This window comes from Phyllopteryx taeniolatus, chromosome 6 (genome assembly GCF_024500385.1).
Source record: "Phyllopteryx taeniolatus isolate TA_2022b chromosome 6, UOR_Ptae_1.2, whole genome shotgun sequence".
NCBI lineage: Eukaryota > Metazoa > Chordata > Actinopteri > Syngnathiformes > Syngnathidae > Phyllopteryx > Phyllopteryx taeniolatus.
In genome coordinates this window covers 18,743,474-18,770,930 of record NC_084507.1, presented here as the reverse complement: position 1 = coordinate 18,770,930, position 27,457 = coordinate 18,743,474, and the positions used below count along the sequence as shown (strand labels likewise).

Below are 27,457 nucleotides of genomic sequence, written 5' to 3'. Positions count from 1 at the left end.
TGTGGGAGGAGCACCCAACATACCAACGACGTAACTATGGAGAGAACATGTAAAGTCTACATAGGAAGGGCGGAGCCAGAATCAAACTATGAACTATGGGACAAATGTCTAAACCACAATTCCACCGTGCTGCCAAACAGTAAAATATGTACGGGTAATGATGAATATTATATTTATGGTATAAGTAAATGACAATTCAATGAGAATACAGTACTAAAGTTAATATTTAAGTACTATTATAGAAAATACTGTCATACAAATGACGGAAAATGGAGCATTCATAAGGAAATCCACATTTTGTAGTTTTTATTTTTTCCCGTTTGTTTTTACATAGTCCCTTGAAAACAATTCCTTAAAACAATACAGGTTTTAAACCAGCACTAAAAGAGACTAAACAAACTATTAGGACCTTAACTGCATGATGGACTGTTATTCGTAGAAAATAAATTCATAAGGTAATATCCACACACAATAAAAATAAAGCTATTTACTGATGAAAAGCTTTTTTTCAGTTTTTCATGCTAAGCTACACTGACTGTCTTGGAAAGGATGACAACACTGCTAAACATACATAGACATTTGGGGGGGGGGGGGAGGGGGGATGAAATATTACAGGACAAACTATCATACAGATTGAAATATATTAACAGGTAAAATTATACAAAATAGTTTTTTGGGCGCAATTAGGTCTGGGAAAATATTTTGCTTTATTTGTTGTAAAGATCTTACAGAAGGTAAAACCTAGATGCATCCTGTCTCAAATCATACGTTAATATATGCTGATTGCTTCAAATAAGAAATAAATAAATGCACAACGAATTGCATGGCCACTGGCTTTACAAACATGAAAAATTAATAGCAATAAAGACTATTTTTTTAGAACTAAAAGTACAAAGGAAAACATTGGTTGTTGTATTTTTCATGCAGTCTTAGGAGAATACATTTAAAAGTAAACAGCTCAAAAACGATATTGTATTCACTTTGTATGGTGATGTTTTGTACAAATGTAAAAATATTCTGACAGGAGCCCAACAAATTGTGTTTCAAACTGACTGTAATGAAAAAGCGTCCATGAAGAGAGGCCTGATCCAAAAAAAAACAAAAAACAAAAAAAAACAAGAAAAACAAACAGCATTCCCCTCTCATTTGAAAAGTAACGATGCAGAAAAGAGAAACTGGTACACAGCGAGACTTCCACTGCATAGCTGTCAAAACACTTTACAGGTTCCGCCTTCCAAAGATGCTTGAATAAACTCTGTAAACAGTGTAGCTGGTCAAAACTGGACTGCGTCCAGCGTTTCCAAACGAGTCTTCCTCTTCCATTTGCCTATCCAGTAGAAAAATAGCCTCTGTGTGACTAAACGGCTGGTTGGTGGGGCTAATTCACGGCTTAGTCTCAGAGGGTTCATCTCTAAAGTCTTCCCATGGTTAAAGCGACATCACGCCACGTGAGGATCCTTGGCGGGGCTGACGGTGAAGCGTGATGATGTCACAGCATTGGCCCCGCCCACTGGGACCCTGGCTTCTTTGCGCTTGGAATCTTTGCTTTTGCTGCTGGGACCTGGTGGAGAGCAAGAGAGAAAGAGCAGTCGTACCACATATGCGAAGGCTTCTATGAAACTGATACTGAGTCCATGGATTCATTTTCTGTTGCACTTGTTCTCATTAGGGTGAGCTGGAGCCTATCCCAGCTGACTTTTTGCCAGACAAATTGCAGGGCACATATAGACAAACATGCATTCACACTCACATACACACCCACAGACCATTTATAGCAGGGGTCTCCAAAGTCTAAAACATTGAAATTAATGTAAATGCCATTAATCCATTCCAGCCCCTCAAAAAATGCCAACAAATTGTTTTGTAGCAAAAATAGTACTCTACAGACAGTATTGTACTTTGTAAAACATGCACCAATAACATAGTTATATAGAATGTAAATAATTAAACAGTTTATGCATCATGAACATGTAACATGTATAAGACAGACATGTATAACATAACATATAAGATAATAACCGAACATGTATGTTTTTAGAGTGTGGAAGGACGCCGTAGTACACGGTGAAAATCCACAAAAGTGTGGGAAGGACGTGCAAACTCCATACAAGAAAGCCGCAGCCGAGATTTGAAACCTGACTCTCAGAACTGTGACTACTAGGTCACTAGAAGCAAATGAAACACAGGCAAACAAAACACTAATAATCAACAAACGATCTGTTGCAATGCACAATGTATTGTGGTTAAAAATAACAATGTTCAAAGGGAACACTGGTTTGTTTTCTTCTCATGACAACGTTTGATTTCGGTTTTGTTCTCGCACGGCCGGAATGAACTCTTGCGCAAACGCTTTAATTATCCAGTCAAACAAGTTATCAGCGTGTGAGATGGACAGCGGGGACAAAATGTGCGAGAAGCTCAGCTTAGGCTCGCATTGTTGAACGCGGGCTTTGCTGTGCAGCTCAGTTGCACGTCATAGCGTTGAGGCAGATAATTATAGAGGATTAATGCCGGCTGCTGATCTACGAGGGGTCTAGTTGAATTGAGGGTTTTCCTTTTATGTCGGTGGAAATGAGTCAGAATGGGTCAGATTTTTTACCCACCGCTAAAAGATTCAAGGTGGGGACGAAAGCCTTTTTCCAACCAGAAGTGCACTTCAGTATGCAAAGTATAGGTGCAGGTCGGTAGGTAGGCAACTATGTTAGGTGGATAGGTATGCAGGTATGGAGGTTAGATAGATCAGAAGGTATAGGTTGAAATGGTAGGCAAGATGAGGTAGATAGGTAAGGTAGATGATCTTTGATATTTGCACATTCAATTAATACTTTTTACACTGTATATACCATCGTTTTTAGCTTTTTATATTGATGTTATTATTTGTAGCACCGCGGGCCCTTGAGTTCCGCAATTTCAATCCTCTGTTTGTGTTACGCATATTGAAGAATTGACAATAAAAGCACCTTGACGTTGACCTTGACCTAGATACGCAGAAACGTAAGGTAGGTAGGTAGGTAAGGCAGGCAAGTAAGGAAGTAGACTGGTAGTAGAATTTGGCTGTTGTTATCCAAGTCAGGTAGGTGGGTAGTGGAAAGTTAGTAGGCAGGAAAGTAAGATGGTGTGCTGCCCGGGTGGTTGGTCTCTAGGTACGTGGGTAGTAGGTAGGTTAGATAGGTCAGAAGGTACCTATGGTGGATATGTTATGTAGGCGTAGGCAGGCAGGCAGGTAGGTAGGTAGGTAGGTAGGTAGGTAGGGAAGTACTGTACGAGGGTAGGTAGGTTAGGTAGATCTGAAGGTCTGATGATAACATTTTAAAATGAATTAGATTGATGCACATTATCAGCAATTACATATTGTGGTGACATCCCTCCCATGCAATGTATTGACATTCTCACCATGTAATGTGTTTTTGACAGACACTGCAGCTGGACTGGTGGGCGCCGAAGTGCTCAATGCATTGGTTGGAGTTTCCTGTGGCAGTAAAACAGAGAGGCACACCTCATTGAAAAATCAACATTTATGAATTCAATGGGAAATGTTTTCAATATAGCGTACCTGATCAAAAAGATAAATGGTGACATCATCAAAAAAGGACACATTTCTCCCTCTGTCCCTCTCTCTGTCCAGCGGCTCCTTGGGCAACTTGAGCAGGCTCCTAAGGCCCACGCGTTTGTCCACGTCCGTCTCTGTGACAACAATGACCCTGCGGGAACCTTCGTCCTCCGCCTCGTCTTCCTCCTCATCTTCTGGATCGCTTCCCAGAAGCAAACCTCTCCGTCTTCCAATCCGACTGCCGATCGGCCCGTCCCCAAATCCGCCTTTGCCCGTAGGCGTGAGGGGCAGAGTCAGGGCGAGGGGTGGGAGAGCCAGAGACAGACGAGCTACTTTTGCTACCAGACAAAAAAAAAGAAAGAATAACTCTTCTTTTCGTAGTTAACTTTTCTTTTATAGACCTCTGAGTTAAGGAAGCTGGACCATGTGAAGTGAACTACAGTGAAACCCCATTTCCCCTATTGTGGGTAGTCCCAGAACCACTCGAAATTGGTGAAAATATGTAATATAGACAAGAGTGTGCTAATTGCGTTTATATGTTTTACTCTTCTGCCGGCATTCAATAAACGGCTGAAAAGTGCATTGGCGACCGTAGCTCTCCTTTCCCATATCCGGAGGCACAACAGTAAATACATATACTGTTAAAACTGATAAAAACGATTGCTTAAAAGCGGGAGCATTCAATAAAGAGCATTAGCCACTCTGGCTCTTCTTTCCCACATGTGAGGGCATTGCAGTAAGTAGAGTATAATGTGAAAACCCATTTAAAAAAGAATTGCTTCAAACAATGTGATATAGCAGGGGTGCAAACAATGAATCACAATATAGCAGGGGAACCCTGTAACACAAACCTTTGATTGCCTGGTTTGCAGAGGACTGCAGTGTTGTAACCTCTGGTTGTTCAATCACAGTGAGCGGCTCGGTTTCAGTTTCCTCACACTTTGCATCGGGCTTGGCACAGGATACGCTTTCCTGCTCAGTTTGCCTGAAAAAACAACAAGGAGTCATTTAAACAATCTTTGATGTCTTTGAAAGTATGGAGCCCCACGTGACATACAGTAGTTTGTATAAAAAATAAAAACATATATTACTGAGGTACGGTCATTGATGATTAGTTTGCAGAGGCTCACTTTAATACCTTTTGTCCTGGTTTTGTTCTTCTACAGCGACTACATCGCTGTTCTTCTCAGCCGTTTGCTCCCCCCAGGGCCGAAGTGTGACTGTGTCCTTAACTGTCGCTCCCCAAAGCACATTTGGTTTCACATTTTCACTCAGGGAGAACTGCAGCCGTTCCTCACACACCTGAGGCGACAAAACGACAGAGTAACACGGTTCCCCCTTCAATAAAACATCACATTTTCTGACCTGCATCATTAGGCCATTCTTGGTGGTCATCTTGGAAAGAGATCGCTGGTCCTTAGAATCTGGACTTTGTCCTGATGACCTCAACATGGCATCCCTGTCCTCTGTGTCTGAGGAGTCTACCACTTTGTTGGATTCATCACAAGTCCCATCCAAAGCTTCCCTGCTCCCCTTCGTAGTCAAATCACTTGTCTCCTCTCCGCAAAGGCTAGAACTGGTGCCTTTTTGATCACGCATTTTCTTTAGGGACTCCAAAAGTTCTAGATTTTCCAAAAAAATGTCACCCAATGTGTCCTCCTCATCCCCAGATATGCAACACAGTTGTTCCAGTTTCTCAAAATCCTCCAAGGCTTCCTCGTCCATATCTTTCCATTCAGAAATTAATAATTCTGGCAGGCTATTCATAGGAGCTTGTGATGGGTTGGAATCATTCTGACCTTTAGTTTCAGTGGTGTTGCTCTTAATGTCTAGTGTTATATGTTCAGATGGGGAGTTCAGATTTTCCACAATGCAAAAATTCATTTTGGGAGATTCTGCCTCAGTGTTAAACTCTTCCACATTCATGGGACTACTAAACTCCTCTGCCTCTAAAATGGATTGTGGTGGACTCGGAAAAGAGTCATCTAAACTCTCTAGTTTATCATCCTGCATGTCAAGATCTATGCTTGGTGGAGGACTGGGGAAGTCCACTGAGCTAAAGTTGTCTACCGGTGCCACATCTCCGAAATCCTCCTCTACCTTCGCAGTGCTCACACTTTCTTCTGTGGAGTGCTTTGCACCACATGGACTTCTTCTTTCAGCCTCATAATATAAGTCAGAGTCAAGGTTTTCCTGGTCTGAGAAATTCTCCTGAGGGGCTTCAGTGATGCAAATGGTTATTTTGGCGCGTTTACTCTCCAAAGTGTGAGAGAAGCAGTTCACTAAAACGCCATTGTTGTCAATTATTTCTCTTGGTGGTAGTGGCTCCTTCTCCTGGAGGTCACAGAGCTGATGCTGAGGCCAAGTATTAAAATTCTGATTCTCCTCTGACCCTGTAAGATGCCGGTCCCCGATCATTTTCGTGCATAACGACTTGTGCTTCTCACCTTCCTCAGAGTTCTCTTGAGCCTGTATTTCATTATTCTCCATTTCAGATGATATGTTCATCAATGCATCAAATCTGTCTATTTCCACAAGGTTCTCCCGATTTTCAACCTGTTGAATGTTCATCCCCTCCCGCTGAGCATTTTGGTCAACATTTTCCTTCGCAGATAGACTTTCGGTTAACCCCTGCCTTTCATCATTCCATGATTCCTCACAGCCAACCAACACAGCAGGGTGGGGTTCACTTCCTGCAAGTTCGTCATTTTCTTCAGCCTCCCAAAACTCCTGACCCACGACAACACGCTCAGCCACCTCCCAAGCTTCAGTCTGGAAGCCGGGGAATAGCTCAGACTTCAGCTCATTTTCTCGACACCTCTTTTCCGGAGAGGCCCACTGGTCGTTTTCATCGGGCCAAACATGCAATTCACTTGACTGTGAATAATGCTGGCAGTCAAGCCAACTACTTTTTTTGACATCCTCCACTATCCCCTCCTTGCTGTTATGAGCGACATTGTTAGACTTACGCTGCGCTTCTCTCAAGGGTGACCTCTCCTTCGCGACGTTACTCAGCTCTGCAGCAGCCAGCTGTTTCTCCGACTCTGTCCTGACCGCTGCAGTCTTGTTCTCACAGCCGTTTGCGCAGTGCAGGTCTCTCAGGCCAAGCTGGTTGTGGTCTGTGTGGTGCAGCTCAAGGTCCGGTATCTTGTTACTTATCCCTGGTTTTTCAACACCTTCCTCTGTCCAAGAGGCGAAGGCGAGACTGCTTAGTTTATCCTCTATCGATTTCCCTACATTTGACTCCACTAATGATGGGGTTTTTTCATTAAGTCTGGGGTTCTTGGTAGAACTGTCACACAGGTGAGACAATTTGGATTCTGTGTTGTCAACTAGAGATTCTATAATGGTATTTCCACAGTGATGGACCCTTAAAGAAGCGACACTGTCTTCTATTTTTGTGTATTCTTTGCATCTGTTGGCATGTAGCTTCAAATCTTTTCTTTTGCAGTCTGCTACATGAGAGATGACGTCATCTGTGTATTGCTGGCCTTTTGTATAACCATCACTTTGCGTAAAGCTCTTTAGGGGCACATCTTCTAATTTGGAGAACAATTTATCAATAAAGTCATCACAGTCGTCGGTTTGGGGACCATCAATCAGTTGGGAGCATTTTTGACCATTCAGGAAAATGCCAGAATCGTCTCTCTGCCCTGGCTCAAACCCTTTGATTGGACTAACTGTGACATTGCCAGAATGAGAGAAATCATTGACAGGTGTATTCTGACATGATGTAACATTCTCTGATATCTGTATGCTGTTTTTTAAAGGGTGCTTATGTTCGCCATCACCCTCTTCTTCGGTTTCCGTTTTTTCCTCGATGCCGGTGAGTGTTCCCCTTTCACCCCCTCGACCACTGCTTGGCCTGGAGCCGACAACTCCGTCACTACTCCTCCTGCTTATCCCGTCGCCTTCCCAATCGCTGTCTGAAAAATAGGCTGAGTCCCGATGGGGCGTTTCATTGCCCAGAGCGCGCCACCCACCGCCTCCCACTCCCATCCAGGAGTCGCTAGGAGTGAGGCAGTCTGCTGAGCTGGACGTCATAGGTGACAAGACGGAGTCAGTGGGGGTGACCAGGAAGATGTCACCAGACGCATCCCAGTCTGGCGTGGTAGGAGTGAAAGCTTTTTCGGCAGCATGTTTTTCTGGAACACTGTCATTGTGCTGTAGTGAATACTCATTGTCTATCTTTGTGTTCGTTGTGCCACAATCTTTTGAGTGATACAAATCAGCTGCTGCAGACACCTTATCAGCGTCGCGCTGTTCACCGTCAGGATCACTCACTGTAATTTGATCTCCTCTCTCAGGATTGCTGGCCAGTGGGTCATCCCTTATTAGCTCGCCATTCAGGAAAAAAGAACCTTTCGGACTTTTATCTGTAACAAATGATGTCACAGTGATGGAGTCTTCAACATCCTTGGTGTGAACTTTAGGTGAAAGTTCTGAAAAATCTGCGGCTTGTTCCTCTCCTCTCGTAGGTAAAGCAGGCCCATCCAAACACTCTTCCTCTTTCGTACATGCAAGTGTTTGGTTGTGCAGTAGGCCATTTTTAGGCATGATTTCTGAAAAGACACCAGACTGGCAGTGATCTGCTTTGCTTCCTTGGTTCTCCGGTTTAATGGTTGAGCCTATATGAAGGATCGGGATCTCAGGTCTGGTAGAAACTTTGATCTCACTCTTTTTAGCACGCTTGGTGACTTGGGCATAGATGGCCTCAGTTTGTGTTTCATCTTTTCCTCTGCTAGATGAGCGTATTGAACTCTCTGATTGAAACCGGATGGTCTGAGCTGAATTTGGGTCAATACATATGGACTCATACTCGGGCGAGAGAGGGGTAGGGGAGGAATCTTCTTTCATGTTTGTAGCTGTTTGCTTCGATATGATTTCAGTGAGAAATGTCTCTGCCGATTGGATCTCCTTCAGGAATTCTTCCCTGGTCATTTCTGTTCTCTGTGGTTCCTTCTCAGTCTGCTGTGGTTTCACAGTGGTGATCTCAGAGAGGAGGGAACGGGACCTTCTTATGCCTTTTGAATTGGTGTCTTCTGCTTCAGTGAATGAGGGAAGGCCTGGAGCACAGACATATGGCCGCAACCTTGATCCTGCTGGGTAGAGGTATTTCACGGGATCATTTCCTGATCCTCCATTCAAATCTGTGTCCGTATCAATCTCTGTCAGAAAAAGATCTCCCTGGAACGATTCATTAGATGCTGTTACGTCCTTCTCTGTTCCCATGCTTTTGTTGTGTTTCTCTGATGCCCATGACTGTCCTGCTGAGCCCAGCTCTGTGATCAGAGACTGAGAACGGCGCATCCCTTTGTGAGGCAACACAACATTTTTTGATCTCTCGCCATCTTTATTCTCTTCCTGCCCAGCCTCCCACGAAACATCATACTTGCACTCACTCGGCTCTGTCACAGTAGATATCTCTGTGAGAAACAGGTGCATCGGGGATTTCTTGGCAGTGGCCATACGTTCTGCCTGAAGTTCTGCATCTTCCTTCCAAATGGCTGGCAAGATGGTGTCGAGCCGTGACTGGGTCCTCTTCATTCCTCTGGAAAAGACCCCTCCAGAAGGTGGATCTGCATCGTCGGACAAGCTCGAATAAGTGACAGCGGTGCTGCTGCTTGGTTTCTCAGGTGACATGAAAGGTGAGTCATCCTCATCTGAGTAGGTGGGACTGGATGAGGAATGCCCATCAGTCGCTGGCTGAGGGCGAGGTATATTGCGATAAATCGGGCGCAAGGGATTTTCCCTGCGAATGGGCGATTCAAAGTCTTTCACACGGGAATGAGCGCTCTCCTTGGAGTTGTGCGTTGACGTTGTTTGTCTGGTGTCTCTATTGGCAAGATCACAGGATAGCGGGTCTCTCATAGATCTATTACTGTATCTAGCATAAAAGTCAGTGTTGTAGCTCGGGCAAGTTCTTTGTTTTGAGTGAGGAGGGAGAGGCGGCGGACACATTTGAGTTTGGGGGTAAATAGGATGACTGGATGGCGGAAGGGAGGGAGAGAGAGACGGCGATGGTGGCAATGTCTGTCGAGCGCGATGGAGCCCTAGGTGACCAAAGCTAGAAGGTGGGCAGCTGTTCATCTGAAGGGGGTTAGTCTCGATTTTGCCACTCATGTTGTAATGAGGAAGCCCTCTGTATCCAAGTGGGGGTGCGGGCAGGGGGCGTGAGTGAAGGTGGTTGGATGATGACAAAGACAGTGAGCGAGGTTTCGGAGGAAGGACTGGAGCTTGAGAACTCGAGGGTGGTTTCTTGTCAGGAGTCTTATTTTCTTCATCTTCTCCTAAATTGATTACTGAGAAGTCAGTCACTCTGCTTGAAGTGTCTCTGAACTTAGCCACGCCTGTGTTGGGCACTTGCAGTTTCACCTCACTTGAACGCACAGTCTGGATGCCTTTTCCACCGGCACACTTGTCAGAGGAACAATAGGGCACTCGCTCTTTTCCCAGCATACCACTGCGGATCTCCACAAGCTCCATGTCTCCAGGACAAATAGAGTCTGACCTACAACATGGCTGGCTCTTTCCTTTAAGAGTCGGCGAATTGTCTTGGGGAGTGTGCTCCTCTAATCGGATGTAGTACTCGCTAGCGAGGGAGGGGCTGCGTGCGCTGATCACTGGGACCACAGTGGGGGTGTCCAAGCACTGCCTGTGATTGTTGTTGTTCGCAGCCGGGATGGGTTGAGACGGGGGAAGAGGTTTGTAGCCTCGTCTGGCGTGGGCCTTTTCCCAAAAATACTCAAAGTTCAAGCCTTTGCTGGTTTCTGTCACGGTCAGTATGTCGTCCAATTCCGATGAGGAATGCGCGCCACGGTTTCCCACGGGGTCCAACAGGGGGTAGGAGCCGTGGCGTTCCTCTCTGCCACAATCGCGCTCCCTTTGCCGCTCTTGCGCCGCCGCCTGGAAGGCCGCCGGGCGGAGCAAGTCCCAGCGTCTTTCGAAAGACTCCTCGCTCTCGCCTCTCCTCCTCCTCCCATCGTCATACTCCTCATCCTCTTCGTCCTCGTCCCCATCGCTCCCCCTCGCCGTTCCTCGCTCGGCAGCCAGTAGGGAGGAGAGAAGGAGGAATACTTCGCCCATCGATGGTCGCTGAGATGGCGGTAGCCAGCAGGACTGCATGATCTCATACCTGAGGAGAGGAGAGGAGGGGAGAGGAGAGGAGAGGAGAGGAGAGGGGAGGGGAGGGGAGGGGAGAGGAGAGGAGAGGAGAGGAGAGGAGAGGAGAGGAGAGGAGAGGAGAGGAGAGGAGAGGAGAGGAGAGGAGAGGAGAGGAGAGGAGAGGAGAGGAGACGAGAGGAGAGGAGAGAGGAGGAGAGAGGAGAGGAGAGGAGAGGAGAGGAGAGGAGAGGAGAGAGGGCTCAATCAGCTTTGGTACAAAATAAGCATTGACAGTCCATGATATGAGCGTGTTGTAAACAGGCCCACTGACCAGTAATCTGCATGGGAGAGTTTGAGTCTCGGCTGGGCCAGCGTAATCTGTCGCTCCCTGATGACAAATGTCAGAACCTCATCATCACTCAGGTGCCTGTGAGGCTGAGAGCCAAACTCAAACAGCTCCCATATGACCACCCCTAGGGACCTGCAAATCGGACATTGAGGAGAGGAGATTAGTCATGGCAAATAAATGATTTTTTGAAGACTACACTTATTCTGAGAGGCACGTGAAAGCAAAATCTGGTAACAACACATTCAGATGACATTAGAAAATACAGTACATTCAACTGTACATCCTAATGAGACTCAATACAATAAATCAAAAAGATAATTCAAAATCTTCAATTAATCAAACACTCTACACAGATGGGCCTGAGATGAGATTTGTTATCTGTAACCAAAATATTAGTAAACCCTCAGTTTACACCACCACAAACTAAAATGTTTAATAAAAATTCACAAAAGCAGTATGTTATCTAACAGGCATCCAACCATTGTTGATAATACTGTATATGACTATACAGAGCGTCTGCCTCACAGTTCTGAGGACCGGGGTTCAATCCCAGGCCCCGCCTGTGTGGAGTTTGCATGTTCTCCCGTCCCTGCGTGGGTTTTCTCCGGGCATTCCGGTTTCCTCCCACATCCCCAAAACATGCATGGTAAGTTAATTGACGACTCTAAATTTCCCGTAGGTGTGAATGTGAGTGCAAATGTGCCCTGCGATTGGCTGGCAACCAGTTCAGGGTGTACCCCGCCTCTCGCCCGGAGTTAGCTGGGATAGGCTCCAGCACGCCCGCGACCCTAGTGACGAGAAGCGGCTAAGAAAATGGATTGATGGATGGATGTTTAACATTATAGGTTGATGGTTGGGTTCTTGCTTTCATTAGTCTCCGTATCAGGCACTACTGTAGTGGCCATGGCTAAGTATAGCAACGAGTGCACACCAAATGGGGAGACTAAAGTTGTTTCTTAAAGGATTCTGGTTTAAATATTTATGGGCTCCTCTCCTAGGGATGCCCTTCACCATCTCATGTGTCGCGTGTGTGTTGTCAAATTCAAAAATGTGTGTTTTGACTGGATTTAGTATTCTGTCAAAGTGGTTTGTGGCATTTTATTTTATTTTTTTTGGACATACCACACATTGCTGGTCTTGGTTTGGTCTGTGACAATTAGAGCTCCTCTGTACTCTTCCAGGAGCTCGGGAGCAATCCATCGCAGTGGGATCCAAAGCTTGTCGGGAGTTAGGTAATAGTCCTCCTGCATGCATAGATGAAGGTACATTAAGGACTTTTTATAGTCAAGTATGGAAAGCCGTTTGAGTATTAACCAGCTCAAGGTCCATCTACTGGCGTGCTCTTTATCCTCACTAGTAAGAATACACTAGAAAAATGACTGTCTTACTAGTAACCCCGCCTCTCGCCCAAAGTTTTTCTTTATTCTTCTCAAGCTGCTGTGTATCCCCTGAAGTCCTTTAGCACCCTCTTTGAAAAGGGTGCTTCACTTTTTTTTTGTGTGTCAAATTGATTTAATACTCTTGTATTGTTGTCTATTGTAGCAGTCTTGAAAGGAAAAAAAAAGCAGATTCTACATACCTTGTATTGGTTGTGTGAGAGACCGTAGTCCCCGATTCTCACAGTGAGGTCTGAGGTCAGCAGGCAGTTCCTTAAAGCCAGATCACTACAGACAACACAATCATCATTTCACATATAGAATTACTTCAAATTTTGTCCATGCAGTGAACTCTTGTTTATCATGGGGTATACGTTCCAGACCCACCCGCAATAGGTAACAATCTGCAATAAATAGAGAGACCATAATAAAATCAAAAAATAATAATAATAGTTATACCCTTCCCAAACACTTTAAAAACACTTTTAAAAAAACATTGTAAATGTATTTAAACAAACAAAAAAAAATTGCAAATGTAAACTGTATAGAAAATACTATAGGTATTGTACTGTCTGTGGACATGCGTGCCTTTAAGAGGCGGGTCGTGGTGGAGTGGCATGTGATGTCGGCGAGTCTGCGTGTGAGTGTCTGGGCGTGACCTGTGGCCAACAGCAGCACAGATGTGAGTGTTTTTTTGTTTTAGTGTTCTCCCGACTGTTCAATAAAAGCTTGTGGCTCTTGTCTGTCTTGTCCAGACAGAGGGATAGAGATGGATGCGCAGTAGGTTAGGGTGATTAAGGATAGAGATGGAAATATGTTGACTGGTGCCAGCAGTGTGCTAGCTAGATGGAAAGAATACTTCGAGGAGTTGATGAATGAGGAAAATGAGAGAGAAGGGAGAGTAGAAGAGGCAAGTGTGGTGGACCAGGAAGTGGCAATGAGTAGTAAGGGGGAAGTTAGAAAGGCATTAAAGAGGATGAAAAATGGAAAGGCAGTTGGTCCTGATGACATTCCTGAGGAACTATGGAAGCATCTAGGAGAGGTGGCTGTGGAGTTTTTGACCAGCTTGTTCAATAGAATTCTAACGGGTGAGAAGATGCCTGAAGAACGGAGGAAAAGTGTGCTGGTGCCCATTTTTAAGAACAAGTGTGATGTGTAGAGCTGTGGGAACTATAGAGGAATAAAGTTGATGAGCCACACAATGAAGTTATGGGAAAGAGTAATGGAGGCTAGACTCAGGACAGAAGTGAGTATTTGTGAGCAACAATATGGTTTCATGCCTAGAAAGAGTACCACAGATGCATTATTTGCCTTGAAGATGTTGATGGAAAAGTACAGAAGGAGCTACATTGTGTCTTTGTAGATCTAGAGAAAACCTATGACAGAGTACCCAGAGAGGAACTGTGGTACTGCATGACGAAGTCTGCAGTGGCAGAGAAGTAAGTTAGAATAATACAGGAAATGTATGAGGGCAGCAGAACAGTGGTGAGGTGTGCTGTAGGTGTGACAGACGAATTTAAGGTGGAGGTGGGCCTGCATCAGGGATCAGCCCTGAGCCCCTTCCTTTTTGCAGTGGTAATGGATAGGCTGACAGATGAGGTTAGACTGGAATCCCCGTGGACCATGATGTTTGCAGATGACATTGTGATCTGCAGTGAAAGCAGGGAGCAGGTGGAGGAACACTTAGAAAGATGGAGGCATGCACTGGAAAGCAGATGAATGAAGATTAGCCGAAGTAAAACAGAACATATGTGCATGAATGAGAGGGGTGGTGGAGGAAGAGTAAGGCTACAGGGAGAAGAGGTAGCAAGGGTGGAGGACTTTAGATACTTGGGGTCAACCGTCCACAGCAATGGTGAGTGTGGTCAGGAAGTGAAGAAACGGGTCCAAGCAGGTTGGAACGGGTGGAGGATGGTGTCAGGTGTGTTATGTGACAGAAGAGTCTCTGATAGGATGAAGGGCAAAGTTTATAAAACAGTGGTGAGGCCAGCCATGATGTACGGATTAGAGGCAGTGGGCACTGAAGAGACAACAGGAAGCAGAGCTGGAGGTGGCGGAAATGAAGATGTTGAGGTTCGCTCTCGGAGTGACCAGGTTGGATAAAATTAGAAATGAGCTCATCAGAGGGACAGCCAAGGTTCGATGTTTTGGAGACAAACTTAGAGAGAGCAGACTTCGATGGTTTGGACACGTCCAGAGGAGAAATAGTGAGTATATTGGTAGAAGGATGATGAGGATGGAGCTGCCAGGCAAGAGAGCTCGAGGAAGAACAAAGAGAAGGTTGATGGATGTCGTGAGGGAAGACATGAGGGCAGTTGGTGTTCGAGAGGTGGATGCAGGAGAAAGGCTTACATGGAAAAGGATGATGCGCTGTGGCGACCCCTAAAGGGACAAGCCGAAAGGAAAAGAAGTATAAAGGTACTGCAAAAACCCATGAAAACTATCACTTTAAAAAAAGATAGAGCAGGTGAACATACAGCGTATCGCGGTTAATCATTAGCGCCCCGCTATATTGCAGACTTTTAAGCGATCATTTTAATGATCGCTTAAATGGATGGAATCTCACATCTGTATGTTAGCATTAGGCTAGCAGAATTTTGTTAGATGAAATTACATGATTTGATAGAAGATTTGGTGTTTTAAAATGCAACAATTAATAAGCTTTTGTTTTACGAGGCAGTTTTACAGTACACCAACTACAAGTGACAAATACACAGCTTAAAGCAAGCACGGTTTGTCTCTTCGTTTCCTCAAAGTTCGATTGTATGATCGTCTCCCATTTCTTGACAGCGAGATAGTGAAAGCAGCATTTTAAAAAGTGTGTTTGAGTAAGTTTTAAACGCGTTTAAAACAGAGAGATCACATTGTAAAATACATTGTTAAATATGGATAATATTGTAAAATAAATGTTTTTCACATGGTTGATCTATATCCTGGATTTTCACTGCCGGTGGGTCAGGAATGCATCCACCTGCGATAAAACGGGTTCACTGTAGTCGCTAGATTGTGCGTAATCAATCACGCAATCAATCAAACCTTGATTTATATAGCACCTTTCATACTTAAAAAGCAACGCAAAGTGCTTCACAAGGCAAATAATAAAAGACACAAACACATGCCTCCCACCCACGCGCAGTCTCTAATATCCGACCTGTGGATGTAGTTGTTCTCATGAAGGTGCAGCAGGCCTGACGTGATCTCAAAGGCCATCCGCTGAAGAGTCAACAGGTCTCGTGTGGGAAGATCCGGCGTCATCCCGTCGGACTTCCGTTGGGCCCGCAGGTACCGCTTCAGGTCACCCTGCGAGTACACAAAAGTGAAGTGTGTGTTTGCGCTGGAGAGGATGAATGAATAGATGCAACAAGCACACAGGCCCCGCTCCTGCCGTAAATGTCTCCCCCCGTTTATTTATTTGTTTTCCAGCACACCACAGGAATTAATAATGAGCTGCCAGCCTTTGTGTTAAGTCATTAGGGCTGCGAGGAAGGACAAGAAACAAAGCGGGGGATTATATACAAGGATGAAAAATAGCTCGCATAGAAAGGACATTGGGGAGGAGCGTGGAGGGACGCACTAGAAGAGCTTATCTAGTGACTTTATGGATAACAAGCAGTGGTGAGTGGTCAGGGTAAGGCTTTCTCCGCTGCCCTAAACACTATCAGAATCGCTGACCTACATTTACAACCTAAATTGTCATTTGTTCCCTGAAATTCATTTATTCCCAACAGTCTATTCTCTTGATTTCCTCACATTTCTTTTGTCTCTACTACTTCCAGTAAATGTACTGCGTGAGGATGGAAGATTTCTTATCCAATCACATATCAGCCTCTATGAGTTGCCCTGACAATCTAATCTGCCCAGGGCCTTCGGAATCAGTAGTGCTGGTCCATGGTTTCTTAAACCAATCAGAATTCAAATTGTTCCTCACAGGGCCACAGTGCAGGCCCTTGATGACATCAGCATTTTCCGTCCTCTGATTTGTTGGTCAGAGCAAAACTTCCAGCTAACTTCGATTATTATTATTATCTGTAGCGATCTGCACACATGAAATTTACATTTAATTATCAGCGTGTCTGGTGAGTATGCTGTACAGTGGAACCTCAATATTCATGGGGGATAGGGATTCATTTATTTAGATTTTTAAAAAAAAATTTTGTTATGTTATTAGATAAAATGTGGATTAAGTCAGGTTAAGTCACCACATGACCAGCCTGCCACTTGTTGCAAGTCAGGTTGATGTCCAACACCAACATCTTTGTGTCTTCTTACCAGCTGACAGAATTCCATGACCAGGAGAAAAGGAATGCTTTCGCTGCACTGGCCCAGACACTGAAGTATGTTGGGATGTTTCAGACTCCTGCGTGTGGACACAAATTAGACTTTGTAAAAAAAAAAAAAAAAGATTTGAAAGGTCAAATAAAGATTGAGTCCAAAAATAGAGCATCAGAGGCAAGTGTGGTGCAGTAGACGCAATGAAAAAAAAAAAAGGGATGGGTGAGCGAGATAGCACATAAAGATGTCAACATGATGTCTCTCGGTGAGAATGTTTCTTCATATTCTCTTGCAGTTTTTGTCCTTGAATTGTGTACTATACAAGTTTTACCACTTGAATGCACAGGCACTTTCCTTCATTTGCACGGTGGCGAACCAGATTGTCTCCTTAAAAGCTCCCCTCACCCCTCCCTCCTTAAAAGCCTAGTTTTCTCTGATTGGACAAATTGCATAAACCTACTGTGGGCCAACTCCCTGGTGGATGCGCTATGAGCAAGCATTTTTTAAATCCCATCAAAATCCATTTTTTCTACTGTTTTATGCATACCATAGGTCAAAATGAGTCTGCGACCTGGTTTAAGTTTGACATCTATGCAGTTTGTCGATTGAATGCAATAAATAGCCATTGAACGCCAAAACCGCTCGCAATCGCCAACAGTGTGACATAGTTACACCAATTAACATTCAAGTACCTGCCCACTTTGTGGTTGGCGCCCAACCATGTTGTGTTTTACAACAATACGGAAGTATATTTTAAATTGTTCATAAAAAAGGAGGTTCAATCCAAATGAATGAGAGCGGATGACCAGTATAACCTGAAAATATCCCCCCCCCCCCACCTATGGCCCCTTTCAGATCTCGTTCCCTGTAAGTGGGCCAACAATCCAAGGCTTGGTGAATTGTGCTTCACAATGACAGTTAGACATCGACAGAAGCGACGTTGCTGTGAATACTTGGGCGCATCAACATTCTAGACGCTAGTCGACGCCATGATATATGTACCAATCAGAGTCAGGCTGTTTTCCGTATTTCAATTGGGGAAGGTGAGCAATCCAATCAGAGCAAAGCGAATTTACAGGTCGCATATTAATGAACAATCCGGCCGTTTCAACTGCCAGACATAAAAGACTAACTAGAATAGCTTGAAAAAGGACATTCTGGGCATTTCCAACCCACATTACCTGATAAAAGGACATCAAAGATTATAGGGAAAAATATTGGATGGCATGGGATCTGTAAAGCTGCTTTCACACTTTAAACCATACACATTTTAGTGCTTCTTTGTTGACAATGTCTTTTGTATTTAGTACAGAGCAGTGATTGTATGAGCCGTTCTTTGATCTGACCCACTGAGCAATTATATTATCAAGAGTCCTGTAATATTTTTTTTATTCTCTTACAAAAATGCATTAAATGTATTTATTATTTATTTTATTCATTCATTTATCTGAACAAATAATTGGTTGATAGATTTTTTGCAAATGATAAAATATTTGTAAATAAACAATTTTATATGTATAGAGAACATTTTGTAATTATTTCATTAAATAATTGGTTAATACATTTTAATTACATTAGTTAATAAATAATGACATTTAAAATGAGCATGGATTATTCTGTTACTATTAAAATAACTTTTACATTTTTTACAGACATTTTTGTTTTTATTGTATTTAACTGTATCTATGAATGACCTGGGCCAGCTGTCCCTTTTAGGAACCAAATGTGGCCATTGAACACAAAAGTGTGTAAAAGACTCTTTTATTGATCTATGGGGCAGTTCTAACCGAGCCCCACGAACTCTTAAGTAGCAACAGCTGAGCTTTGCCACGGAACAAATTAAAGTCGTAAACCAATATACTAGAAATAGTCGCGGATTCTTTGCGCAGTACTAGGAGTGAGCGGAGCCTCACCTGTACGGCTCCGATTCAGCCAAGAACTTCCTCTGTTCCAGCGGGCTGGCGCTGACGCGCAATTCCTTGACCACCACCTGCGAGGAGCTGCAGTCGCACAGCACCTCGGCCAGGATCACCTGCAACACGTCCAGCCGACAGGAAGGTGGAAACTCACGTGGGTTTGAATGATTTTAGGGGATATATGGGAGTCCGTAGGTCTTACTTTTCCGAACCAGCCATTTCCGATCTCCTGCAGGTAGTTCAAAGTGTGCCTTTTGAAGCATTGAGATTTGGAGTCTGGGAAAGAACAAGTCATCAAAATCTTTATGACATAAGATCTCACAAACACAAAAGAGTGCCTTGAAGCATCCTAACAAATGAGGCGTGAGGCCCACACTGTAAGGTGCTGTATAAGGGCCTAAAACAACAATTACCTCTCACATTCTCCCCCAAAAACATCTCACACTTCAAAAATAAATCTCACACACACTAAAAACCTTTCAAATTCACCCAAAAAACTCTCACACACCCCAAAAAAAACACCTATACACACGCACTAAAAAAACTCTCACATGCCCAAAAACTCTCACATACACCAAAAACCTCTGACACTCACCCCCCAAAAAACTTACAGAACATTCTCAAAAAAACCTCTCACACATTAGATGTTATCTTTTACAGCAGAAGCACTGTTACTAAAACAAGAAAAAACTCACACACCAAAAGACCCAAACCTCACAGGTGCACCTAAATATTCTCTCTCTCTCTCTCTCACACACACACAGACACAAATCTCTCTCACACTCCTAAAAAAAAAAACACATACATCAAAAAATGTATATTTATCAAATACTATCTTATTAAAACAAAAGCAAAAATAAAGAGGAACATTTTTTTTTTTCAGTGGGAGACCTTTTTAGTCTCAGTGAAACCGTTTTTGTCTACATGAGAGTCAAAAATCGTGTGTGAAAGGAAGCTGTGTGAACAGAAGCCATCTGAAATCTCCATTCTGATTGGCTCTGGTATGCAGTAAGTCCCTCCCTCGGTCTGTTGCTGGGCAAGTGAGAGATGTTTTTTTTTGGGTGTGTGTGAGAGGTAATTGTGATTTTTGGCCTATGGGGCACGTCATGGCAAGTAGAAGAGATACCTCCATCGTGCAGGGCGGCACAGTTGGGCCTCTCCCTGACGGGCAGCGTGTAGACCTCGGGGAGTGACGGGCACGACGACAGGCTGTCCTCCTGGATGGGGCTGGACCCTCCGGAACACTCCTCCCCATCGGCATTGTCAAACTCCTAAAAGGAACAAAAATTATAAGGCAAAAAAAAAAAGAGGTTTTCCGGCATGGAGGTTAAAAGAGACCCCAACAAGATTATGAATTAATAACCATAATTACACTAGCAATTTTGATATTGCTTGTTTTCAGTTCAAACACAATAGCACCATATGATGTAAATAATATCCATGCATACATATATATGTATTTTACATTTTTATCCAAAATCCATAGAGGGAGTACACCCAGGACTGGTTGCCTGCCAATGGCAGTTTATCCAAAATGTGTTTTATTGATTTGTATTATTATTATGATTAATGTTCATATTTTGACAGTACTTTGTCTGTATTATTAATTTATTTGTATGGGTTAAGGATTTATTATTATGTGTTACAAATATTTGTTTTTATTTATTACACAAAATATATAAAATATATAACCCAGAGTACTAATATTAGACTATAGCTGACAAGTCGATTACTTCAAGATATATATATATATATATATATATATATGTGTGTGTGTGTGTGTGTGTGTGTGTGTGTGTGTGTGTGTGTGTGTACTCTAGATATTATTATTATTCACAGTATTTTTTTTATTATGAATAGTAATTTCGGTAATTTTCGTGTCATTTTTAATCCTAAAAATTCATTGTCCTAAAAATCTCAGTTTAAGACAACTTTTAACATTTATTTGAAAAGGGGAACAACTTTCAAATTCTAATTATGTATCACTTTTCAATATTTATTTTGAATATCCATCCATCCATTTTCTGTACCGCTTATCCTCATATTTTGAAAATCTTACATTTTGTTACATCATACATATCTTACATTGAGTATCATTTTTAATTTTAGGATTATTTCCTTTATTTATGTACAAATATTATTATCATTACTAATGTTGTTGTTGGTATTATTGCTGTTATTGATAATAACAAAATACATAAATAAAATCTAATCTATTAAATTTTATAATAATAATAATTATTATTATTATTAGTAGTAGTAGTAGTAGTAGCATTTATTATATATTAATTTGTATCTTTTTTGTTATATAAGTATTATTATTGTTGTTGTTAATAATAATAATAATAATAATAATGATTTGATTCAATTAATTAAATTAAAATAATATTATAATGATTTTTATTTTACATGGTATTTTTCATTATGAATCGTAATTTTAGTATTTTTTGTATTTTGTTATATATTAAATGAATATATTAGATGATAAATGATTTATTGCTCAATAAAAGCTTAATTCCTTTAAACATGTGAGGCCTAGCTATCTGTTCTACGACTTTGAGGAGTCAACAAGGCCCACTTACATTGAATCCCACTCCTCCCCTCTTGCAGCACAGACAGGTAAGGAGCAGCAGAACAAAGGAGACGAGCCCAGAGCAAGAGATGAGGATGACCACGTAAGGTGGAGGAGACAGCGAGGCGGTCCTGCTCTGAGAAACTGAAAGGAGCACATACCAAGGAGAAAGGAAGGAGGGGATGTTTAGTTCTGTTACTTCTGCTTACATTTGGATGTTTTTTTTAGGAGGGTTGAAGAAACTAGACTTGGCAGAATCATAAAGGTGTGAAATCGTGTTACACGCTTTTTTGTCTTGGAGGGAGAATTAGCCATTGGAGCGTTGTCCTACAGCGGCAGGTTGAGGTCAACACCAATGGACAGTTTGCATCAGGGGATTTTTTTATTATTATTATTATTCAAGTGGGAAGCAGGAAAGTCCAAGGTTGGAAAAACAAAACAAAACAAAAACTGGAATCAAGAATTGAAGTTTTAAAGTAGCAGCTGGTCATTCCGGTATATAAGAACAGAAGCACAAGGAGAGGGAAGTGTCAGCATTCCACTCACAGTTAAGAAGCAAAGGGAGGAGGAAGGAGTGGGGGCTGGGTTTGCTAATTTGGGGGGGGGGGGGGTGTTGGAAACCGGAATTAAAGAATGACATAATAAAAGTTGACTAGTCAGGTGAGAAAGAGAAAGAGGGAGGGGGTGGGACATGTGGACATTTGTACCTCAAAGTGGTCGATTGTGGGGAGTGAACCATCTGTAGAAAAGAAAAGGGGCAGGGGGTGGAGCCTGGTTAAACACCCTCAAGGTGACATCTGGAGATCCCAGTCGTAAAAGTATACGGGGGTCCTCGGGGTAGCTCTGTAGCAGTACTAAAGTCAGATTTACAGTATGGAACGTGTATGTGGATGTTAGATTATTTTGTCCAATCGGATTTCTGCCTTTTTGTGTTGCCATGTCAATCTAATTTGCCCAGGGCCTTCACAATCAGTAGTGGCAGCCCATGTCACGTAAACTGTATTAGCGATAGGACTGTTTTTTTGAAGCGATCAGATTTCAAATTAATCCGCACAGGGCCAGATAGCTGGCCCTTTGATACGTCAGCATTTTTATGTCCTCTGATTGGTTGGTCAGAGCAAAACTGTTTGACCAGCAAATCACATCTGTAGCCATCTGCACCATTATTACATTTAATAATCAACATCCTTGGTGAGTATGATGTGTTGCATTGATTTTGTTTTGTTTTGTCATGTTGATTTGGAACTGCACCAGATGATGTACATGGCACAGCTGCTCTTATATTTCTTTTTGTATAGTATTGATTAGTGGTGCAACAATTAATTCATTAATTGACAACTAATTAATTATCACATTTATTTGACAACTATTTTGATAATCGATTAATCATTCAGAGACTTGGAATTTCAGCCTCTCAACACCATTCTCTGATTTCTGTAGTCCTCCACAAAAGCAGACTGATTATGTTTGTGTTTCATCAAAATAAGACTTTTGCAAACATCTGCTTTTACTTTGGAAAACAATGATCAATATTTTTGCTTATTTTCTGACATGTTACAGTCCAAACCAAAAACTGAATCATAATCAGTTTATTTTTGTGTTTTTCTGCACTGTCAATTTGAAGTAATGTCCTGGTTTTGAAAAAAAGGGATGGAAATCTATTAATTGAAAAAATAATCAACAGCTGAATCGATTATTAAAATAATCATAACTATAAACCAAGTATGGTAAGTATGGCAGCAAGAATGAATGCGCCTTTTTGTATTTTCACGTCATCAAACAAGTTAATTGTGCACCGTTTCTGACCTCCAAACGTCATAGCGCTAGCGTAATAGCATAATTGCCTCGGTCATTTTTAACTTACTGTCACAATATCAATAAATAATATAATAATAAAATACCAAGGGGCTTGCTAGAAATTTAGCTTTTTCTATCTCTCAGTTTTAATTGAGGCATCTGGACTGTTCTTGTTTGTGTTTTTCCCTTGTTTTCTGAAACTGTTCAAAAAATTACTTTGCCGATTCTGCCAGCAGGATAACGATATGTCGGTACCACCGAGGACCCCGTGTGTTCATTGTCATGACACACAAGTGCCTCCACAGTATTGTGCAAAAGACTTAGCTTTGATGTTTCAATAAACTTTGTCCACAGCACAACGCAACAATGCCCATTCAAGTCTGGCGAGCATCTGGATTGCGTCCACAAAGCACTACAAATGTTGTTGGTCCATCCATGGTTGCCGGCCAATCGCAAGGCACATATAGACAAACAACCACTCGCACACACATTAATACCGAAAGACAATTCAATCTTTAATTAACCTACTTTGCATGTTTTGGGAATGTTAGTAGCTAACTGGGGGGAAATAAACCATCAAGCACGGGGGAAACATGCAAACTCCACACAGGAAGGCCCGAGCCAAGATTCAAACCTATGCGAACCGCTCGGCCACCGTGCTGCCATGGTATCCATGCATTTTCTATTGTGCTCGTTCTTATTATGAGCACTTGGAAGATGCAGCAGATTTTATTTGACAATTTCTGCGTTTCAATCTTTCATTGCCATCTCCGCTACCTTTTTAAATGTCCCTGTCGGTCATGGCGATACCGAGCAACAAGGTATCCAAGGTTGGACTCGGACTTAATGTTCACATTATGCGTATGGAATCGGACATACAGTATGGAATGCCATTTGAGCATTTGCTCGATGTCCTTAATAGCCATCTTAAGTTCTATGCAACACTTTTTCCTCACTGGTAGGACAATTTTGGGATACTAGTAGGATAGCTTCATGTGCCGAGTGAGACAAAACTGTGCACTTGTTGACAACTTTGCGCTACAAATACTAGTTGTGACATCATAAAACGCTACTAGTTAACATCTAGTGCTTAAATAGTAGGACCTGAAGGGCACAGATGTCAACTAGTGCACAGTTTCGCCTCACTAGGAACATTCTAGTCAACTAGTTATTCTACTGGTATGCCAGAGTTGTCTTATAAGTCTGCAGATATGTCACAAGGTAGTGAAAAAAAAGCATTACTAGTAATACATGGTCATTCTACTAGTGCCCTGAATCGTGTTATTTGTGAGGACAAGGAGCATACTACATGAACCCATAGAAGGATATTGAATAAATGCTCCAAAAGCTTTTCATATCCATATGAACCAAATGTTTCACTTTCAGATTCCCAGAGATACAGAAAAACTACGGTTGCCCATAAGGGTAAAAAAGGCTCTCTTCTGGACAGGTGGACCCAGGGAACGCAGCAGATTGGAGGGCTCAAATACTTCGCTGATGTTACCTATGCTAGTACACTGAATCAATGGACCTGTTCACCCCCACAAAACATAATTGTACAACCCATCTGTTTATCACCCACCATAAACCAGAAAGTAGCTAACTGCAAACAAAAACAAATGTCTTTGTACATTTCCCCCATTTTGTTCAGAGTCTTCTAAATGTCTAAATGTCTTCTAAATGTCCCTGTCGGTCATGGCGATACAGTTGTCAGACATTTAGAAGGACGTTAGTAGTTCTATATCTCGGCTGTCAAACTAATCTTTATTGCGGGCCACATCGCAGTTAGTGTTTCCCTCAGAGAAAGTCATAAAAATGTATAATCCCCTCATCATATTATTCCATATCCATAATTCCCCCTGCATTTGATTGTTCCAGTATATAACTTTGACAACAAATTCAATTTGAAATCAGAAGTCATTGAAAAAAGCGACAACCAAATATCTAAGTATAGTAATATTGGTCAGTTTATGTTAAGAAGGGATTTGGTGAAAAGAAAGATTTGCAATGTGTTAAAATTGTTTTTTGCAATTTTGTTACAGACTTTCTTCCAAAATAAAATAAACGTAAAAAACAAATTATTTTTGCTTTAGTGAGCCACATAAACTGATGTGTCAGGCCGGATTTGGCCGCCGGGCCTTGAGGTTGACACCTATTTTTCATATGATCATTTTTTATAACACATCTAATGGTGGCCCAAGACTTTTGCACAGTACTTTATCTTAAAAATCCTCCACTATAAACTTCAAGACAGGAGAAAATAACAATCAAACATTTCGAAATACATTATTTAAATACAATGGTAGCTTGACTTGTGACTGACCCGACTTACGAGTTTTTTGAGATATGAACTGTCACTCAGATGTTGTTTTCTCTTGAGTTGCAAACAAAAAAAAGGTGTTACACGCCATGGTGCCAGAAAACTTTTCACAACAAGCAGCATTTTGGCAGACAGTGAACAATTCTTCAAAACAGCTGTTTATTTCTAAAATTAAGCATAAACAACGAGAATTACTAGAATTATTAGAACGTATTTAACCAAACCGTATAACTTTGTCTTATACCAGTCTGCTAGCTTAATGCTAACACACAATGTAAAATGCTATAGATGGGCTAACAGATCTAGCATTGATGTCACAGTGTTATAACACTATAAGCAACGGATATTTGCATGCAAACGGTGCAGCGACACATGGAGACAAACAAAACAACAACACTCACAGGCGTAGTTTTTTTATTCTCTGTGAAAAATCGACTAATATTATTGCAGTTTACTGAGCAGTTTTGACTGTTTCCTTCGTGTATCTACGTATGTATGAATTATACTGCCCCCTGGTGGCCAAAGTGCACATCAGAAGGAGCAGCACAGCGTCCATTGAATTGAAGCATGAAATCATGACACGCAAACTTAATTCTTGAAATTCTATTTGTGCACGTAGAATATTCGATGTCATCATTGTACGTTTTTATAAACTACAATACTGTAGAATGCTAATTTTCTTATGAACTCGTAAGTCAAAGCATCACTTTAGAACTTTTTTTTTTTTTTTTAAATACAGTCACCGGCAAGGTCATATCACTGTCAACACCGCATGCATAAAATTCAGAGTATATTTAAAAATGCATGAGCTTCCAAATATAGTGTCAAGAGTAAGGTTGCTGAGCTAAACGTGTGGCACGTCAAGACAAGAGACGCTTGTTGCGTGTTGCGATTTCTGTGCAAAGTTGCCAGTTTTCAGTGTAACTGGACGATCACAACCTGCTGAGTTGAAAATAAGTCACAATTGACATCTCGCATTGGAAACAAGTCAAAGATCATCTTCAATCATTTTTCAGCATGATTGTCAAATGCAGCACAAGATGTACACAATCATCATAAACAAAGGCTCTCTGCACATATTTTCTATTTTTGTTATACAGACATAGTGCATATAAATAGGAACCTAACCAAACCTAACCTAACACAGGGCCTTTTCCATCAGGCCCCCGCAGTGTCTTATCAAAACAACACAAAGACATGCACATATTGCACAACTCTGCCAAACCTTGCAAGAGAGGGTGAGGGGGTGGGGTGGGGTATGGATTCATAAAAATAGACGCTAGCCAGCATTGCTTCAAAGGCTTAATAATCCGAGTGGCTTTTTCTTTTCTTTTTTTAATGCCATCGATGTGAGGCCCAACATTGCAAGATCCCCTCATGATTCCGTTTTATTTGCATCACTGCATGCATGCACCATTCTCCTGCTGCAATAATCATCGATATTATCTCACAGCCACGTTGATAATAAAGCATAATAAAGCCCCCCCCCCCCCCGCCCCCACCCCCTTCTCCAGCCTCACTGACAGCTATTCAATTCAACCCCATCCCTCCTTCCATCTTCCATCCCTCCACCGACTCGACTCACCTTCTCTCTGCGGGGCTCCGAGCGCTCTCTCCGGGCTGATGTACGACATGACCCCCGCCAGAGCCACCATCAGCCAGCAGTGGGGTCGCATCGTCGCCGCCACAACAACAACAGCATCGGTGTCCTCCGGTCCCGGGCTGTCTCCTTCCTTCCCCTCGTTTTTTTTTGTTTGGGGGGGGGGGGTATAAAAGAGCCTTCCCCCCTCCTCCTCTAATCCGCAATTGAGCACGGTGGTCTCGACCCGCTATTGTGCATCCTCAGGCTGCTCATACATGACAACATCCAACCACAATCACCCCCCTCACTCCTCCTCTTTTCTTCTACGTGTGCACCCACCTCACGCCCCCACCTCGCCAAAATATACCCAAAGCCCCCGCCGGATGACGTCACACCCGCACGGTGCGCATTGTCATGGTTCCCGCCGCTTGGTATTAAATGTACACTCATCTATATTCCAGATAATGCTACATAGATTTGTACTGACTAGGCATTTTCAATACAATTATATATATATATATATATGGACTATTCATCCATTTTTTTTAACTGCTTGATTGGACACCCTCACAAGATGCATGTGTCATTGCAGTAAAAATTCAGACTTTTTATACATTAA

At 42.4% G+C, this 27,457-nt stretch overlaps 1 protein-coding gene across 2 annotated transcripts; it reads right to left on the bottom strand.

The window, feature by feature from the left end:
* Positions 1 to 277: 277 nt before the first annotated feature.
* Positions 278 to 27,164, bottom strand: lmtk3 (lemur tyrosine kinase 3). 2 transcript variants are annotated; one of them, XM_061775497.1, is made up of 16 exons: positions 26,842 to 27,164; positions 21,150 to 21,283; positions 19,694 to 19,838; positions 18,770 to 18,843; positions 18,565 to 18,683; positions 16,649 to 16,736; positions 15,531 to 15,679; positions 12,583 to 12,667; positions 12,126 to 12,247; positions 10,986 to 11,135; positions 4,916 to 10,685; positions 4,689 to 4,852; positions 4,402 to 4,535; positions 3,554 to 3,888; positions 3,394 to 3,469; positions 278 to 1,561 (listed from the first exon to the last, which is right to left on the bottom strand). In XM_061775497.1, the coding sequence occupies exons 1-16, from the start codon at positions 26,930 to 26,932 to the stop codon at positions 1,440 to 1,442; spliced, it is 7,758 nt and encodes a 2,585-aa protein (XP_061631481.1). In that variant the 5' UTR covers positions 26,933 to 27,164; the 3' UTR covers positions 278 to 1,439. The 2 variants fall into 2 exon arrangements, with proteins under 2 accessions (XP_061631481.1, XP_061631479.1); XM_061775495.1 differs by having other exon boundaries at positions 4,689 to 10,685.
* Between the last annotated feature and the right edge of the window lie 293 nt (positions 27,165 to 27,457).